This window comes from Mobula hypostoma, chromosome 12 (assembly GCF_963921235.1).
Source record: "Mobula hypostoma chromosome 12, sMobHyp1.1, whole genome shotgun sequence".
NCBI lineage: Eukaryota > Metazoa > Chordata > Chondrichthyes > Myliobatiformes > Myliobatidae > Mobula > Mobula hypostoma.
Window position 1 is genome coordinate 48,353,230 of NC_086108.1, and position 20,208 is coordinate 48,373,437.

Here is a 20,208-nt window from a genome sequence, read left to right on the forward strand (position 1 = left end):
AAAGTCTGGCAAACTCTTTTCATGCAACCAGGTATAGCTTGTTCTGTTCTTTTGAATAAATAGAAGAAGCTGTTAGTTATTAATTCCAGTTATTGATTCACATGGCCAACACTATATGTCTTGCCAGATGTTAGAACTCCAATCCATTTCTGCTGCAACTCCAGGATGCAGCAATCCCCCGAGCCTCCTGCTGCTTGTTATTCCACTTTAGTTGCTGGCAGTGTACACAAAGCCATAAATTTAGTTTAGGAAGCAGATTCTTACTGAAATCTGGTACTTTTTTTTTTAGTAAATTTACTTGCAGTTGCGTTATTGTTTAATAAGGTTCCATTTATTGCACGCTGCAGGTATTTATATTCCAGTGCAGCACACAGGACTCTCTCTCTCAGAGACACTGCTGGAACTAAATATTCTGTTGTTACAAATGACAGTTTAAGTTTTTATTGAAGGGGCTAAGCTTTGGAGATTGAGCAATAAGGTACCTTGATTAGCCTTCATTAAAATCCACTTTCTTTGAGTTTGTTTGGCCACTCTTCAGGAAAGCTACTGGACGGCGAGACATGTAACATTGAATTAATGCCATGTTTCAAAAGGAAAGACATACTTAACAAGGAGACAACTTCATCAGTTGAGGATTCCAGGTGGTTCAGCACAGACCATCATAAAGACCGGTTGCCGTGAAATCTGCAGCTCAGCAATGTGGTTAGAAGAACTGGATGAGTAACAACGAAGAAATAAAAATGCAAAAGAAAGTGATGAAGACAAAGCCAACTGTCAAATAAGTTTGTCAGCTATTTCAATAAAACAGACTGTGAAAAATTGTAGGTTTGGGAACGATCTCTCTAATAATTAGTTTAGTAACTGCAATGACATGTATTTTGAAAGCACCTTTTAAATTAGTGAAACAATCTAAGATATTTTCTGGGTTATGACCAAAAGCTGGCTCTGAACAAAATAAGGAAATGTTAGGCCCAAGAGCTGAAAGTTTAGTCATGGGTAGATACTAAGGGAAAAATAATTAGAGAAATGTGAAAAGAGTAAAATGTGCAGTGAAATAGCAATGAGTAGTTTGAGAGAATCTTTCAAAAGGAACTGAACAAGTTAATTAGTCTGCCCATCCTCACCTCCAAATATGTTTTTAAATAACAGTTTCCATGCACATATTGCTTTGAACAAAGTAAGATAGTCTACAATCTTCACTAAGCACCTTAAAGAAGGGACAAATCACTTGTCCTGATGTTTGTTCACAACTGTCCTGTATTGAATTGAATTAAATTGACTTTATTCCTTACATCCTTCACATACATGAGGAGTAAAAATCTTTATGCTACGTCTCCGTCTAAATGTGTAATTTATAGTAATTTGTAAAAAATAGCATGTACAACAGGACAGACAATATAACGTAGAAATACAATTGCATCAGCGTGAATTAATCAGTCTGATGGCCTGGTGGAAGAAGCTGTCCCAGAGCCTGTTGGTTCTGGCTTTTATGCTGCGGTACCGTTTCCTGGATGGTAGCAGCTGGCACAGTTTGTGGTTGGGATGACTGGGGTCCCCAATGATCCTTCGGGCCCTCTTGACACTCCTGTCTTTGTAAATGTCCTGAATCATGGGAAGTTCACACCTACAGATGCGCTGGGCTGTCTGCACCAGTCTCTGCAGAGATCTGTGATTGAGGGAAGTACAGTTCTCATACCAGGCAGTGATGCAGCCAATCAGGATGCTCTCAATTGTGCCCCTGTAGAAAGTTCTTAGGATATGGGGGCCCATACCAAACTTCTTCAACCATCTCTGGTGAAAGAGGCAGTGTTCTGCCCGTTTCATCACACAGCCAGTGTGTACAGACCATGTGAGATCCTCGGTGATGTGTATGCCAGGGAACTTAAAGTTATTCACCCTCTCAACCCCAGATCCAATATGTCAATAGGGGCTAGCCTGTTTCCATTCCTCCTGTAGTCCACAACCAGCTCCTTTGCTTTTGCAACTTTCAACTGAGTTCAACAAGCTGACCCCATTTGCAGTGGGAAATGGAACTTATCTATAATGAGAATGTCATCACTCAACCTTTATCTTGGAAGACAAAATTTTTGTATCATATTGTCTGGCACTAAAATCACTGTTGTGTGTGTATGATGTGAAATCAATAAATCAAAACAAAGCATAAAATGCAGCATAACATGGATTTAATGCATTTTATACATCCCAAATTAAATAAATATTTTGTAGTAGATCTTTTTTCAAATGGGCTAAAACCTTCTAGTTTTCCCCACTCATTACCCCTCTCCAATCCCTCTATACACCCACTACCATTCCCCATGCAACCAATCCCAGTGCTCCATTACCCATTCCTTTCCACAGTCACTTCATTCTGAAGCCTCTTGCTACTCAGTGACTGCGGTCAGCTGAAAAATCTTGGTAGAACTGAAAGTACAGGCTGTCAGCCAATTCACAGGCCAGGAATTCAAGCCAGCTGAGGGATCAGATTCACCAGTGGTCTGGCAGTTGAAAGGAGGAGCAGTCTCATCAGTTTCTGTGATCTGGCCACCTTTGGCTAGGAACTGAATATTGGCTGCTTCCATGTGACAAGATAATCCAGTCCAATATGTTATGTCAGGTTGAATAATCACTACTGTTGCAAGTTCAAAAGCCAGCAAAATCACCCACCATATTAGAATATGGTCATTAACATGACTTTTAAATCTACAGTTTCAAACTACATAAATTCAAAGAAGATAGACTGTGTTAGTTTTATTTCACAATTGTAAGTGTTTGGATTAAGATTGTGTTATTCAAGTTCACCTTAGAGTTATGTGGCACGAAAAGAATGTGACTTTAATGTTATATTCATGTGAAAGCAAAACAAATATTTATATTTTTTTTTAAATCTGCAAGTCTTCAGTAAGGTTTATTGACCTGAAAACTGACTTCATATGTTATCACGTGATGTGCATGTGCCTCGCTGAACGTAGACATGAACTAATGTACTCTCATTTCTCAGCAACAATATCTTTCTTTTAATTAATCTAATAATTTGGAGTTACAAAATGTAACGTGCGGAATCAAACAATATCTGAATCTTTTGCAAAATAGAAAAAACATGTTTAAAACACTTTGCATGTCAGGCAACAATTGTAAAATTCAGTTTTCTGTTGCACAAAAATTGTCTGAATTTTCTGTTCTCTCAGAAACTCCTGTTCTGTTCTTTCACCTCACCGTATCCGCCCAGCTCCTAAACATCAAATGTTTAAAACTAGAAGCCAATCCAAGTGCATATTTCATAAAAGGATTAACATCTCTGCCCACTAATGAAGAGTTTCCCAAATGTAACTGCTGTCCCAATTAACTGACGGCCCAATTAACCGGAATCCACTGGACTCGGAGTAGATCCTGGTTCTTTATACTCACAAAAGCTGAATGCTTACACTTGAAGCACATTGACCTCTCTTCCAGCTAAAACCAAGACACATTTCACAAGTAACTGCCTGGTTAACATAAGAATCTTCCTCAGATATGTTGCCTACAAAAGCTGTTGTAGTCAGTCCACTGCTTTTGTCACTTTCATGATTTCTCTGAACAGTACAGCCCATCCTTGGTCTAATATGCTTTGCAACCAGAGACACAGATGTCGCACCAATACCTGTTTGTACTCTGTTAGGTGACGGTTCATGGTGTTCAGCATAGAGACAAGCATGGCATCATCCAGTACCTTTTTTAATTTGCTTTCAGTTGACTTTATTGTAGGGTATGTGGCATGCAAATGGTGGATGGGTCTCCAATTAAATTATAGTTGTCTCAACCAATCCCAGTGCTGGTCCTTCTGCTTTTACCACATACAAGCTCAATCTGGCTTGTTGGTTGTTGTATTTCAGAGTTACGAATGCTATTCTCACAGGAATGATCTTTCCTCCAGTATAAGTTCTTAGAAAAATATCTGAGGGTTTCAGCTTGGTATCTTTGAAATGCCATTCAAACTTATTTTGTGGAATGACTGAAACAACAGAAGCAGCGTCCAATTTCATTTAATTAATTTGCTGTTCACTTTGGATGTAAACTATGTTACTTATCTATTGTTAGTTTTAACATTTAAAGCTCAAGGCTAGTCAGTCCGGTGTCACTCAGAATCAGAATCAGATTTATTATCACCAGCACGTGTTGTGCAATTTGTTAACTTTATGGCAACAGTACAAAAAATACATAATATAGAAAGAAAAAAGTAAGTAAATCAATTACAGTAAGTGATATATATTAGATTAGATTATAAATAGTGCAAAAACAGAAATAATATATATTTTAAAAAGTGAACTAGTGTTCAGAACTGCAACTAGGGGCATAGCCTCCAGATTCTGAGGAGTTGATTTAGGACAGAAATGAGGAAATGCTATTCCCAGCGAGTGGTGAATCTGTGGAAGGGATTTCCACCTGTAGCTGAATGGAGTAACACATAAATTTTGTGGCTGCCTTTAATTCCTCCTTTTCCCCAATCTAAACCTTGAATTATTCAACTTTTTTTTTTGGATCTTGGAGGGAAATGGTGGTCATTATGTCGTATCCTTTAAGAAGTGGAAAACAGCATTTTGAACCCAACAATGGAAAGGGAAAAACTTCAAAAGGGAAATCAGAAGATACGCCTGTCTGGGCTGAGCGTTTGGAACGTGCGTTGATGGGTCTCGATAACAAAATGGACAATAACACTTCTGAGTTGAAGTCGTTCCGACAGAGCTTACAGACTATTGAGGAAAATATTCTTTCCTTGAATACTGAGTTTAAAGAACCGAAACGTCAGACTGCGGATATTTCAACCCGATTGGAACAGGTGCAACACAAAATTGTCGATTTAGAGGCAAAGTCTCGTCGGAATAACATTCGTATTCTGGGTCTTCAGGAAGGCTCCGAAAATGGGAATTTATTGGATTATTTTGCCAATCTGTTTCAATCTCTGTTTCCGGATAATCTATCTCAGCCTCCCGATATTGAAAGAGCTCACAAAATCTTCATTTCGTCAGATAAAGCTCGACCAATTTTAGTCAACTTTCTTCGCTTTAAAGTTAAAGACCAAATCATAAAATGTGCAAGAAAACAGAAAGTTTTTAAATTTAACAGTTCCGAGATCTGTTTTTATGAAGATTATCCACGGGAAGTTATGGAATAACAGATCAAGTTCATATCAGTCATGAAGATCGCTCATGAAAAAAGACTTTTTCCATCCTTGAGATATCCAGCGAGACTAAAGTTATTTCGTGAAGATTCTACCCCTCGTGTCTTCTTGGATCCCCAAGCGGCATCGGATTTTGTCAATTCTATTGTGGAATCGGCTGATGTATGAAGGATATTAGAGTTTCTGAATACTTTTCTGAAAGAAAACAGGTTTTGAAGATTTCGGTATGCTGAAGATATCTTTTGATCGATGGATTACTTAAAGAAGAGGTGATCTTCTTCGTTTGACTAAAGAATGACTTTTTTTTGAAGACTGTTTAGTATACGGAGTGAATTAATACAGCGGATAGATTGTGAACTGGTTTGATTATCTGTTTCTATTTTTCTTCTTTATTAATTAAGTGATAGTTTGCTTACAGTTTATATAGACTTTTTTCTTATATTAAGGAGTGTTTAGTAATAGATAATTAGCCTTAATTTTTTTTTGTTAAATAAGGTAGTAAGTTAACGAATAATGGCACTGCTTTTCTCTCTTTAGAGAGTAAACTGTTTGGGTTAATAGTATTGTTTTGGTGTCTTTGGAGGCTGTCTTCGCATTCCTTTAGCTTATTTTCAATAATTAAGTATAAGCATTTTTTTTCTTTGCTGGGCTTTCTTATCTTAAGGTTACGTATTTTCTTTGTAAGGGGGAGGGGGAATTGGGAGAAAAAACTTTTAATCATTATTTAAATTGAGCTGCACGCGAAATTCCGTTCTTAGGTCTTTTCTTGGGGATGCATTCCGGCTTTTTTTTTCTTTTGCCGGATTTCCTTCTTTGGGGATGGTGGGAGGTTTGGGGTATTTTTGTATTTTGGGGTTTATTGTGGGGGTTTTTTTTCACACACACTTTTTGTATTTTTTCCATTATGCAGTTCTGGAGCATGCGCGTTTTCTAGTTGGTTATATTCATCACCGCCATCTTTGATTAGCACGCGACGGTATGCGTGTATTGTCATGTTTAAGAATAAATCCAATGGTACTTACACAGATAAACATTGTTAGTTGGAATGTACATGACTGGAATCACCCTATTAAGCGAAGGAAGACATTTAAAGTTATTAATCAATTCCAGCCCAATATAGTTTTTGCTCAAGAAATGCATATCAGAACGGGCGATCAAAATAGATTTTTTAAAACATGGAAGGGCCTTCAATACCATGCTACTTGTCAAAATAAAACAAAGGGGCTATCTATTTTTTATTAAATCTGATATTTATTCAAGAAGACATTGTTTCAGATAATAATGGTAGATTTTTAGTTATTAAAGGAACAATTTGTAATAGAAAAATTGTCTTGGTTAATCTATATGGACCTAATGTAGATGATTCTTCTTTTTTTAAAAATGTATTTGGTTTATTACCAGACTTAAGTGAATATATAGTACTGATGGGAGGTGACTTCAACTGTTGTTTAAACCCTTTGATTGACAAAAGTTCAACCAATCAGCAGCTTCCGAGTCATTCGGCAACACTTAATAATTCCTTTTTAATTGATTATGGTTTGATAGAAATCTGGAGAAATTTACATCCTAATGACAGAGATTATTCTTTTTATTCACATGTTCATAATAATTATTCGAGAATTGATTATTTTGTAGCTGATTTCCGATTTTTGTCCGAAGTCCAGAAATGTGAATATGATGCTATTGCAGTCTCGGACCATGCGCCTTTAAGCTTAACTTTTGAGTTAAATGATGTTAGTAATGTAAACTTGCCTTGGCACTATCCAGAAGATTTATTACAAAGTTTGGACTTTGTTAAATTTATAGAGATTCAGACAAAAGATTTCTTTCTTTTTAATAATACGGGAGATGTCTCAAAATTTATTATATGGGATACACTCAAAGCATATTTGCGAGGTCAGATAATATCTTATTTGGCTAAACTCAAGAAACAGACAAAAATAGTTAGATAAAATTTCCAAACTAATTAAAGATTTGGATAATACTTATGCAGTTTTTCCTAATGTTGATTTATTTAAACAAAGGGTTGAACTTCAATCACAATATAATTTACCATTAACTTATCCTACTGAAAGAAATTTGCTTAAATTAAAAAGTCAATTTTATATGTTTGGAGATTAAAGTAACAAGCTATTAGCATCTCAACTTAAAGCAGTTAGAGCTAAAAGACAAATTTTAAAAATTCGTAAGGGAGATGGTAGTTTAGCTTATAATTATGAAGAGATTAATAAAATTTTTCAAGACTTTACAGTGAACTCGACAAATCTCAGTTTTCAGCTGACCGTTCTAATATGTATGCCTTTTTACAAAAGATTGATTTTCCTAGAATATCTGTTGAAGATCTGTTGATGCTCCTTTTACTGAAAGAGAAATTCAGAAAGCTATTCTTTCAATGCAATCTGGTAAAGCTCCTGGATTGGATGGTTTTACTGTAGGATTTTATAAAAAATTTGAACATTTGCTTACTCCTTATATGTTGGACGTGCTTAAAGATTCTTTTCTGTTGGGAGAGTTACCTTCCACATTTAATGAAGCTTCTATTTCTTTAATTCTTAAGAAAGATAAAGACCCTACTGATTGTGCTTCATATAGACCTATTTCATTATTAAATGTGGATGCCAAAATTCTTTCAAAAATAATGGCTAATTGGATGGAGAATATACTAGTTAAAATTATTTCTCAGGATCAAACAGGTTTTATAAAAGGCCGTTATTCCTTTTCTAATACTCGGAGATTGTTAAATATTATATACTCATCCCTCTCTAAGACTCCCCAATGTGTTGTTTCTCTAGATGCTGAAAAGGCATTTGATAGCGTTGAATGGAAATATCTATTTAAAGTTTTAGAGAAATTTAGCTTTGGTATTAATTTTAATAAATGGATTGGACTGATATATAAAAGCTCTGTTGCCACTGTTATCACTAATAACTGTAGATCCCCCTTTTTCCAACTTTCCTGGGGTACGAGACAAGGATGTCCGTTAAGTCCTCTGTTATTTAACTTGATGTTGGAACCCTTGGCTATTGCACTTCGTGAAGCTAAAAATATTCTAGGAATTTCTATAAATGGGACTATTCATAAGCGACATACATCAAAGTTGCTGGTGAACGCAGCAGGCCAAGCAGCATCTATAGGAAGAGGCTATTCATAAGTTGTCCCTTTATGCCGATGATCTTTTGGTTTATGTTTCGAATCCCGAAAAATCTATTCCTAGCTTATTGAAATTATTAAATGAATTTGGATTGTTTTTCAGGATATAAATTAAACCTGCATAAAAGTGAATTATTTCCTTTAAATAATTCTGCTTCTATATATGATGACGTTCCTCTAAAAGTTACGGATTCTTTTAAATATTTAGGTATTATCATCACTAAAAATTATGGAGACCTTTATAGAGCTAATTTAGTTCCCTTAGTGGATTTTATGAAACAATTTTTTCTAGATGGCATCCACTTACACTTTCGTTAGTAGATCGAATTCATGCAGTTAAAATGATGATTTTACCAAAGTTTTTATATGTATTTCAAAACATTCCTGTTTTTCTAACTAAGAAGTTTTTTGATCAGGTTGACTCTATTATTTCATCTTTTGTTTGGAATAATAAAAGACCAAGAATTGGAAAATGTCATTTACAAAAATTAAAAAAGGATGGAGGTCTTACTTTGCCTAATTTAAGAATGTATTATTGGGCGGTTAATATATGTTATGCGTGTTCTTGGTTATATTGGACCGATAAAAAGGAACAAACATCTTGGGTTGATTTGGAATTGAAAACTGTGAAACAATTTCATTTAACTTCGTTATTAGGAGCTCCTTTACCTGTACAATTAGCCAAAATTTCTATTCTAAATATAAATCCTATGATTAATCAATCATTTCGAATCTGGTACCCGTAAGTTTTTTAATCTCAAACAATTTAACATTTTTAGTTTAATTTATCAAAACTATTTATTTAAACCTTCACTTAGTGATCCTACCTTTTCTCTTTGGAGGAATAAAGGATTTTTTTCCTTTATGGACTTGTTTCAAGAAGGTTGATTGATGTCCTTTCAGAAATTAGTAACTAAATACTCTCTCTCATATTCATGTTTTTTGCAATATCTTCAGTTCAGACATTTCTTACAAGAATATTTAAGTAATTTTCCATATATACAAGACTCTGACATGTTAGACATTATTTTACAAATGAACCCTTTAGTGAAAGGTTTTATTGGGAAAATTTATAATTTACTATTACAACAGGATAATTATCCTTTACTTAAGATTAAGCAAGATTGGGAAAGAGAACTTAATATGACCTTGATAACAGAGGATTGGTTGAGAAATTTGAAGCTGGTTAACTCTTCTTCGATTTGTGCCAGTCATTCTGTAATTCAATTTAAAATTGTACATCGTTATTATTTGACAAAGGAGAGATTGTCTAAAATATTTCCTAATGTAAATAGTCAGTGTGATAGATGCAAAACTGAGATAGCTACATTGACACATACGTTTTGGTCATGTTCTGTATTGAAACAGTTTTGGAAATCTGTTTTTTCTACAATCTCTAAAGCTTTAAAAATCAATTTACAACCTAATAAATTGACAGTTTTATTTGGTATAATTCCTCAACATATTCATGGTATTTCTATATCTGACCAATACATAATTGCATTTGTCACATTATTGGCTAGAATGGAAAGATGCCTCTGCTCCCACTTTGATACAATGGTTCTCTCAGGTGATGTTATGTCTTAGTTTGGAAAAAATTAGAAGTCGAACTTTTGATCCTAAATTTGACTTCGAGAAAAGGTGGGGTTCTTTTGCCTGTTATTATCATTTGACTTGAGTTAATAAAGATGGTCCTTTTCTGATGCTTGGGTATATGGATTTGGTTGGCAGTTTGATGTCTTTTTTTTTAATGGAAGCTTGTATGGCGCATAGCTCCGGGTTCGTGCTCCAAATGTTTTTTTTTCCCTTTTTTTAGTTATTAGGGGTTTTCTCTGTTTTAGTTAGTAGGTGTTCTTTTTTTTCTTTCTTTCCTTTTTTCCATAGCTTTAATACTTTGTTTTTTTGATTATTATTGATATACTGTTTAGCCTGGTTGATAGTTTAACTCTTACTCTACATATAGATATGTTATCTTGATTATTTTGATGTATTTTTCTCTCTTGTTGATTTTCAATAATAATTAATAAAAATATTTAAAAGGAAAAGAATCTGTGGAATTCTCTGCCCAATGAAGCAGTGGAGGCTACCTCAGTAAATATAATTAAGACAAGATTGGATAGATTTTTGCTTAGTAGGGGAATTAAGTGTTATTGGGAAAAGGCAGGTAAGTGGAGATGAGTCCATGGCCAAATCAGTCATGATCTTATTTACTGGTGGAGCAGGTTTGACAAGCCAGATAACCTATTCCTGCTCCTATTTCTTATGTTCTGACGTTTATGGGTTTGATGTCCATTTATGCAGAGGGGAAGATGCTATTCCCGAATCGTATGCAGAGGGGAAAATGTGATTCCCGAATTGCTGAGTGTGTGCCTTTAGGCTTCTGTACCTCCTTCCCAAAGGTGACAATGAGAAAAGGGCATGCCCTAGGTGATAGGGGTCCTTAATAATGGACATCGCCTTTCGGTGGCACCTCTCCTTGAAGATGTCTGGGATAATATGGAGGCTAGTATCCAAGATGCAGCTGACTAATTTTACAAAGTTCTGTAGCTTCTTTTGGTCCTGTGCAGTAGCATCCCCATACCAGGCAGTGATGCAGCCTGTCAGAATACTCTCTATGGTACATCATCTATAGAAATTTTTGAGAGTTAGTCAGATAACTAACTAAATCTGCTCAAACTCCTAGTGAAATATAGCCACTGTCTTGCCTTCTTTATAGCTGCATTGATATGTTGGGACCAGGTAGATCCTCTGAGATCTTGACACCCAGGAATGAGAAATTGCTCACTCTCTCCACTTCTGATCCCTCATTGGGACTGGTTCATGTTCTCTCATCTCACCCTTCCTGAAGTGCTTACTGACTTTGAGTTCAAGGTTGTTGCTGCAACACCACTCATCTAGCTGGTATATCTCACTCCTGTATGTCCTCTCATCTCCATCTGAGTTTCTACCAACAATAGTTGTACCATCAGCAAATTTGTAGGTGGTATTTGAGCTATTCCTAGCCACACAGTCATGGGTGTAGAGGGAGTAGAGCAGTGGGTTAAGCACACACCCCTGAGGTATACCAGTGTTGATTGTCAATGAGGAGGAGATATTATCACCAATCCATACAGGTTGTGGTTTTCCAGTTAGGAAGTCAAGGATCCACTTGCAGAGGGAGGTACAGGAGCCCAGGTTCTGTAGCTTATTGATTAAGACTGTAGGGATGATGGTGTTAAATGCTGAATATAGTCAAAGAACAGCATCCTGACATGGGTGTTTGTATTGTCCAGATGATCCAAGGCCATCTGCAGAGCCACTGAGATTGTGTACACCTAGGCTCATTGTGGTGATGGACATTGCAGTGAGTCCAGGTCCTTGTTGAGGCAGGACTTGATTTTAGTCATGACCAACCATCTGAAGCATTTCATTATCGTAGATGTGAGTGCTAGTGGGCAATAGTCATTAAGGCAGCTCACACTTCTCTTCTTAGGCACTGGTATAATTGCTGACTGTTTGAAACAGGTGGGAACTTCTGAACAGTGAGAGTTGAAAATGTCCTTGAATACCCCTTCCAGTTGGTTGGCACAAGTTTTCACTGCCTTACCAGGTACTCCATCAGGGCCTGCCACCTTGTGAGGGTTCACCCTTCTTAAAGACAGCCTGGCATTGGCCTCTGAGACAGAGATCACAGGGTCATCGGGTGCAGCAGGGATCTTCAAGCTGTAGTTATATTCTCCAATTCAAAGTGAGCATAGTAGGTGTTGAGCTCATCTGGTAGTGAAGCATCGCTGCCATTCATGCTGTTGGGTTTCACTTTGTAGGAAGTAATGTCTTGCAAATCCTGCCAGAGTTGATGTGCATCTGATGTTACCTCCAACCTCGCTCAGAATTGTTTCTTCACTTTTGAAATAGCCTTCCACAAGTCATACCTGGTTTTCTTATACAGACCTGAGTCACCAGACTTAAATGCCACAATCTAGCCCTCTGTAGATGACGAACCTCCTGGTTCATCCACAGCTTTTGGTTTGGGGACGTAGAGTAAGGTTTCATGGCACACACTCATTCACACAGGTTTGCATGAAGTCAGTAAAAGCTGCTGCATACTCATCCAGGTTCAAAGATAGATCCCGGAATACAGCCCAGTCCACCGATTCAAGGCAGTCCTGTGCTTCCCTTGGCCACACCTTCTTAGTCCTCACTATTGGTACTAGACTTCAGTCTCTGCCTATACTCAGGGAGTATAGAAGTACAGTCAGGTGATCAGACTTTCCGAAGAGTGGGGATGGAAAAGCATGGTGGGCACTCTAAATAGTACTATAACAGTGGTGCAGTGTGTTGTTTCCTCTGGTACTACGAGTGATTTGTTGATGGTAATTATTTAGTGACTTTTTCAAGCTGGCCTGGTTAAAATCCCCCAAAATAATGGTGAAGACTGTCATCATTATCTGATTTTTCATGAACAGCATGCAGATTAGTGCTCTTTTTCAAACTGCAACTTGACTTTTTAGCTTCTTCTCTTCCCTGAGCAGTCCATTTTTTGTCATCTGCCCAACGTGCTCTCTGTATGTGTCCAGCTTTGTTGCATTTGCTGCAAGTTTCACCTTTAAATCTGCATTTGTTTGGTGTAATTGAGCCCCTGCCACAAAGATAATACTATTTGCTTAGACAGGCTGGTTTCTGTTTAGTTGGTGCATTTTTGTTCACGCTCACTTTCATTCTTGACTGCAACTCAATTGCATCTCTGCGATTTCCATTGAAACAACAATTTCAACTGCTCTTTTAAATGTAAGTTGTGTTTCAGTTAGGAGCTATTTCTGAATGCTTTCTTTTAAGATTCCACAAGCTAAACTATCTCTCAGTGCATCATTAAGCCCATTACTGAACTGACAATCTCTTCAATTCAGCCACCTACGCTGAAGTGAACTCCCCTTCTTTTTGATTTGGCTTATAAACCAAAACTGCTCTGCAATCAACAATGGCTTTGGTTCTAAATGTTCTGCATTACTTTGACAATCAGCAAATCTCATTTCTGCTGGTCTGATTGAAGCAGTTAAACTTTGAAGCAAAGTAGTATGCCCTTAAACCTAATGAACTTAGCAAAATTGGTACTTGTTTCTCATTGTCTATTTCATTTGTTTCAAAATATTCTTGAATTATCTCAGAATACATATTTCAGCTATCTTTTGTGTAACCAAATGTAATTTTTTCCCAACATAGCCAGCCATTTCTGTTTTTTGTTAATGATTATTATCACCTGTATGAACTTGTGAATTCCTCCATTTATTACCTTTTTTAATCAATCATGACTTCCCTTCCAAAGAACACATACTGCATTGTTTTATTTTTAAACTTAACTTTCCTCGCTGCATTTTTTTTTAGTTCAAACGTATCGCTGCATTTCAAGTCGGCAGGTGGCTCAAGTTTATTTTTTAAAATTCCTCATCACCAATGTTTCAAAACATTAAATTAATTCAGAGGAAGGCATGGGAGTCCGAAATGCAGGTCTAACTTCATGTTTAAGCGAGGCGCGCACATATTACATAGTAGCGTGATGATGTGTGCAATGCATATATGTATACATAAAACTCAATTAATTATTTAAGCAAACAAAAAATGCTTAATCAACAGCATATTTACAAGATTACTCAAATATTACTGAAATATTAAGTACACAATTCAGCCCTCCAACATGTGATGTATTGAACTTTAGCTGGATTCTATACCTGATTTTGTATGCTTTTAACAGTGTTTCAATGAACATAATATAAATGAATTCCATGTTAAAGTTATGTATAAATTAATTACTGTAGAACATAGCAAGGATACAAATCCATCTCAGAGAGTACTATGAACCTTTTTTTTTTATTGCAGTTCCCCCAAATATCATGGGAGAGGAGCAAAATGTCTCAGTTGCCATCAACCAAGGTGTTGTGCTGAAGTGTCAAAGCAATGCAATCCCTCCTCCAATGCTCAACTGGCTGAAAGATGGAAAGCCGCTGTTCAAGAAGCCAGGCCTCACTGTTTCCGATGACGGAAGTACCCTGCAGGTAAGTTACAACAATGTTACCTACATATATATGCGACTGTAGCTTTACCTTTGTAACAGATGATTTGTAATAGATTTTTTCTTGCACAGAGTTGCACTGATTATGACATTCTAAATAAGTCAAAATGACATCAAGGAAGGCTCTTCATATTAGGTTATCATTTTACCTCAGTGGTCTTACTTGAAGAAAAATGCTGGAGTAAATATGAATAAGTGACTGATATTTTCACCGAGCTTGGGTAGAACCACTGAACATGCCCTGAGGCGTAAAAAAATTGAGACATTGAGTCAAATTCATAAGAATAATATCTATTTATTTAAAATCTTTACAAAACAAATATGCTGTAGTTTTAAGTTTTAACTATTGCTATGAGTTGCAATAAATAAACCTCAAATTATCTAAGGAATTACTGGAGGATAACAAACTGTAGAAGCACAATACATGTACTGGAGTGTGATAATGGTTAGATTTTACCCAACAGTTTTAGGTTTTTGGTATTGCATAGTGTTTTTTTTTTTGTGGGGCACATGGTCCAGGGAAACCTGAGTGAACATTCGTTCTTTTTAGTTTTTGAGGTTCTTTTTAAATTTACTTTTTAGCTGGTTCCGCTCAACATTGTGGGCGAAGGGCGTCTCTCTGTGCTGTACTGTTCTATGTTAACAGGACAAGCATTGTGAAGTCCATAAAGTAAATTTGATTAAAATATTGTGACATCAACTACACAAAGACAAAGAAGGGTGTTAGTGTGGCTGAATTTGATGCTATATTATATACAGTAAAAGGAAAAGAAAGAATGGATTAAGGGCAAAAACATTAATTTAAAAAATTCAGAACTTAACATTTTTAGCATGAAAATAAGAGCAGGTGTTGGCCATCAAGCCCTCCCTGCCATGGGAGAAGAGAAACCATCCTAACACCTACCTTGTCAATCTCCCTTAGGACCTTGGATGCTTGAATAAGGCTCTGTTTGTCATAAGGTGGTGGCTGAGAACGGACCCAAGTGCAAGACATAGACACTGAAGTACTAGGGACAGGACTAGGATAAAGGGTGAGGGCTAGGACATGGACACGAAAACAGGAACCCGGAACAGGACTGGACAAGAGAGCTAGGAGCCCGGGCTTGGACTCCGAGCCAGAGACTGGACAAGGACCCAGAATCTGGGTCTTGCCTCTGGCTCGGATCCCAGAACTAGGCAAGGACGTGACTAGGCTGGCAGGTAGGACGTGACTGGAGTCTTCAGACTTGAGGCGAGGCTGGAGACCAGAGACTTGAGGCGAGGCTTGAGATCTCGAAGCTTTGCTTGGGGCGAGGCTTGGCTAGAGACTCAAGGTGAGACTCAGCTAGAGACTCGAGGCGAGGCGAGGCTAGAGACTTGTGGTCTTGAAGCTCCTCTTAGGCAGGGCACGGTACTCCTGGGCAGGGTGCAGTACTCTACCCGATGGAGGCAAGGGACAGGAAGGGACAGGACCCACCGCAGGGTAACGGCAATCTGGCCTGACTTACCCGATGGAGGCAAGAGACTTGAAGGGACAGAACAAACCACAGGGTAACGGCAAGACGGCCTGGCTTACCCGACGGAAGCAAAGGACAGGAAGGGACAGAACCAACCACAGGGTAACAGCAAGACGGCTAGGTACAAGGTGGCTCCAAGACAAGACTTCAGGTGAGGCGAGGCGAGGCGAGGCTTCAGGCGAGGAAACAGAAGGCAGGGGAAGGGATACAAGGAGTAAGGACAAGAACAATCCAGCAGCCATGCCCTGGTCTCTGGAGATATTTATGCAGCCAGACCCAACGAGAATCAGCTGCCTCAATTAGTGCTCCTCAGGAACAGAAACAGGGTAGACCGGAAAACCTGGAGCAAGGGTCAATGGACCGGACGGTGAACCGGAATGTGGACTTCACGGACCGCACCATGACACTGTTGAACTCTAATAAATATTGGCCAAACCTATTTAGTTTCTTCTGGCAGGCTAACCCTCTCATCCCAGTAATTAGCTTGATGAATCTCCCTTGTATTGCCTCAAATATTACTGCATATGTTGTCAGATATGGGGAACAAAACTTTATCCATATTTGCAAGTAAGGTCTCACTAACAATCTATACAATTGCAACAAAACCCCCCTTTTTTTAACTGCAACCTCTTCACAGTGAATGCCAAAATGCTGTTGCCTTCTGAAATATTTGTTGGACCTGCCTGATAGCTTCTTGTGAATTATATTGAGAAATCTATAAAATCTTTGATAATTAAAATACTAAGGGGGTGAAATTATCTCTGTTGATTGTAATTTATCAATACAAAATGTTTATTACTTATGATATCACTGAAATGTTGTTAAATTGTAATGTACAACTTTGGGTTTAGTCTGAATGTACAGTGCAGATTGCAGCTTAGTGACATCAAGAGGATTATACAAAGCCGATGCTGTACTCTGCGATTCAACAGTAACTTTTGAAGTTAAATGAAGTTGAGAGGTATAGATAGTTATTTAAGATGAGAGGTAGACCATTCAAAGGACATGTGTGGGGCAAGTTTTTTTTCATGCAGAGAGTAGTGTGTGCCTGGAATATGCTGAATGGAGTGGTGGCAGACATGGATACGATAGAGGCAATTAAGTGACTCTTAAATAGGCACGTGAAACTGTAGAGAATGGAAGGATGTAGACCATGTTCAGACATTAGCTTAATTAGTTCAGCATCAATAGATCTGGGGTTGAGAGGATGAACGGCTTTAAGTTCCTCGGCATATACATCAACAAGGATCTCGTGTGGTCTGTACACACCAGCTGTGTGGTGAGAAAAACACAACAGCACCTCTTTCACCTCAGATGGTTGAGGAAGTTTGGTATGGCCCCCAAATCCCAAGAACTTTCTACAGGGGCACGATTGAGAGCATCCTGACTGGCTGCATCACTGCCTGGTATGGGAACTCTACCTCCCTTAATCGCAGGACTCTGCAGAAAGTGGTGCGGACAGCCCAGCACATCTGCAGATGTGAACTTCCCATGATTCAGGATATTTACAAAGACAAGTGTGTAAGAAAGGCCCGAAGGATTATCAGGGACCCGAGTCATCCCAACCACAAACTGTTCCAGCTGCTACCATCTGGGAAACGGTACTGCAGCATAAAAGCCAGGACCAACAGGCTCCGGGACAGCTTCTTCCACCAGGCCATCAGACTGATTAATTCATGCTGATACAATTGTATTTCTGTGTTATATTGACTGTCCTGATGTACATACTATTTATTACAAATTACTATTGCACATTGCACATTTAGATGGAGAAGTAACGTAAAGATTTTTACTCCTCATGTATGTGAAGGATGTAAGTAATGAAGTCAATTCGATTCAACGTAATAGGTTGATGCCTGTACCTGTGGTGTACTGTTCTATGTTCTCACTCCCGCATTTCCTGTTTATCATGCATGTGCATTTACTGTGGTACTATTTCTGCTTCAGAACAGTAAGTGTTATTAGTCTCTGTTATGTTGAGAGTGAATTATAAGTTGATATTTTTTAAATGGATTTCTTTACACTTGCTTTTTGCTCGCAAATGCTGTTACTTCTGAATGTGAGCTGCTACTATATGTCAGCTTGAAGGACTGCAATTTTAGGACCTTCACTCAAGCCCTTAACTAACTGACCATTTGCTGGCACTCTGTGTTTCAGTACATTCTACCACTGGGTTCTCGTGAGATCCATTTCTTCCAAAATATTAACTTTTTTCATAATATATACTGTAAGTACAATTGGGATATGAATTGTTCTTACATTCATTGTACATCCTTTCAGTACTTTATCTTACAATGCATCAGTACCACTCATGTTGCCTCTTTAAACAATGCTATCATGTGAATTGTTTCAGAGGTAATGTGCTGGAGTTACAAAGGATGACCCTGGTTTTGTTCCTGTGCAACATTCCATTCAGTTGGATTTTACTGCACCGCCTGCCTTTGATGAAAAATGCCTGTGGAAAATCCCCTTTGACCACAAGCCCACCAGACCGTGTTGGAGAAGAAGATGGTGGCCAGGTTCCATGCCTCTTTGCAGGAACTGACATGCAAACCCCAAGCCCTTGCTTGGCTGGTAGTGAGAGGGGCCCTTCCCGTCTGATCCTTTGTGCACAGTTAGGACTGCAGTCCCACTGACTGCTAACTTCGGGATGCCTGCAGTGCGGATGAGATGGTTGTCTATCTTTTCATGCACTGTTTATTTCCCAGTGAGGCCTACAAAAGGGTGCGGTTGTCCTTCCAGAGGTTCAGCTCAAGCGGTGCATGACAGGTGACCCTGTGATCTATGGTTTGTTCCCAGGGAAACATCCAGACACAAGCACTGATGAATTTTGGTGTTTTAATCTGCGGTTCTTTTAGAAGTCAGGAACGAGGCATAAAACTTGTTGCTTCATAATTGTTTTATTAAGTGTTGATAGAACAGCGGAACGGCAGCAGAAAGCTTATAGATAAGAGAGTAAGAAGATTGTGATTAAGATGGTGCTGTTTTGTGTTTAGCTACTGTATATCCATAAAGAAAATAAAGAATTTATTCATATCTATGGATAAGGATAAACCAACTATTTAGATCCAGCAGCGCCATGTGATTCTGGAATGCTATGGTGGAAAACACATTTTGCTCTGCCAAGCCTCGTTAGCCTTCTAGTATAAGGGGATGCCCACAAGAAACATTCCTGTTCAGTGCATGCCAATGTATATGCTGAGAGATACATTGGAGCTTAGTCTAGCGAATGCAAAGGGAAGTGTCTCAGGCCCTGTAGCCACTGGGTATTAGGACATTAGGACCATGTAACAGCCCAATGCCACAGCTCCATCTTAATGAGGTTTATTCTGTGTCAAACCACAATTTATTTCAAAAGGGATAATGGAGCTGCAAGTCCAAAAGTTAATTACTCTGTTAGCATATTGAAATTGTTACTGTTTTTACTTTTACTTGGTGGGACTAGGTAAGAGTAAGAGTTCGGCACGGATTAGAAGGGCCGAGATGGTCTGTTTCCATGCTGTAATTGTTATATGGTTATATGGTTAATAATAGTTTAATTGTAGTTAATGTAAATTGAGTTTTGAACAGGTTTTAGATTTTAGTTTATTCTTATTTTTACATTTTACATTTTATATTTTATATTTTTGAACTGTTTTTGAATGTCAAGGATATTCAGCAATATTTATATTTCCTTGTCATTTTAATGGCCAACAAAGCTTTGGTTGGGCCGATATGAGGTATCAAAGCTGCGTGATAATTTATTTTGGTGGGCATGGGTGTCCCCACTTCTTTATTATTCTAGACCCCACTGCTGCAGCCTGGAACAACTCAGATCAACAAGGAAGAACTTTCACATTATGGGCAATATTTCACATCACCCAATTCAAGACAATTCCATTCAATTGATCACATCATTTAGTGACTGATACAAAAACTGAGATGTACTTTGGAAAGCAGCTATTTATTTTGGCTCAATTTATGGGTGAATAAAAGCCATTCCAAGTATTGTGAATGGCTAGCCAACTATTTTCAAAGGGGCTTGTTGATATTTATATCCAGTAGGAAGTTGCTATTAACAGGTCTGAGACAAATGTATGATTCATCTCAAACATCCAGTAGTTCTCTCTTTCCTGTCTTCAGTTTACATCCTGTTCTTGATTCATGATATTCTGATTGGTTTAGGAGGTTCACCATTTCTTTCCTGTTCACTCACATTGTAGGTGCCCTGGTATGATTGATGGAATATCAGCAATTCTCAACCTCAGCTATTTGTCTCCAAAAAAATATCTCAAACTTGATTGCATTGGGGGACATGCTACTAATAATAGGTTGTCTAAAATTAAATTATGGCATATTGTTAGAGATGTCTTTGGTCTTTG

The 20,208-nt window shown here is 37.9% G+C and overlaps 1 protein-coding gene across 4 annotated transcripts in view; it reads left to right on the forward strand.

Moving 5' to 3' along the window:
* hmcn1 (hemicentin 1) overlaps positions 1-20,208 on the forward strand; it is a 551,025-nt gene that overhangs the window by 341,865 nt on the left and 188,952 nt on the right. For all 4 annotated transcript variants that reach the window (XM_063064023.1, XM_063064025.1, XM_063064024.1 and 1 more), the window contains exon 41: positions 14,159-14,334. In XM_063064023.1, the coding sequence (XP_062920093.1) occupies positions 14,159-14,334 (176 nt within the window). The remainder of the gene's footprint in view (positions 1-14,158; positions 14,335-20,208) is intronic.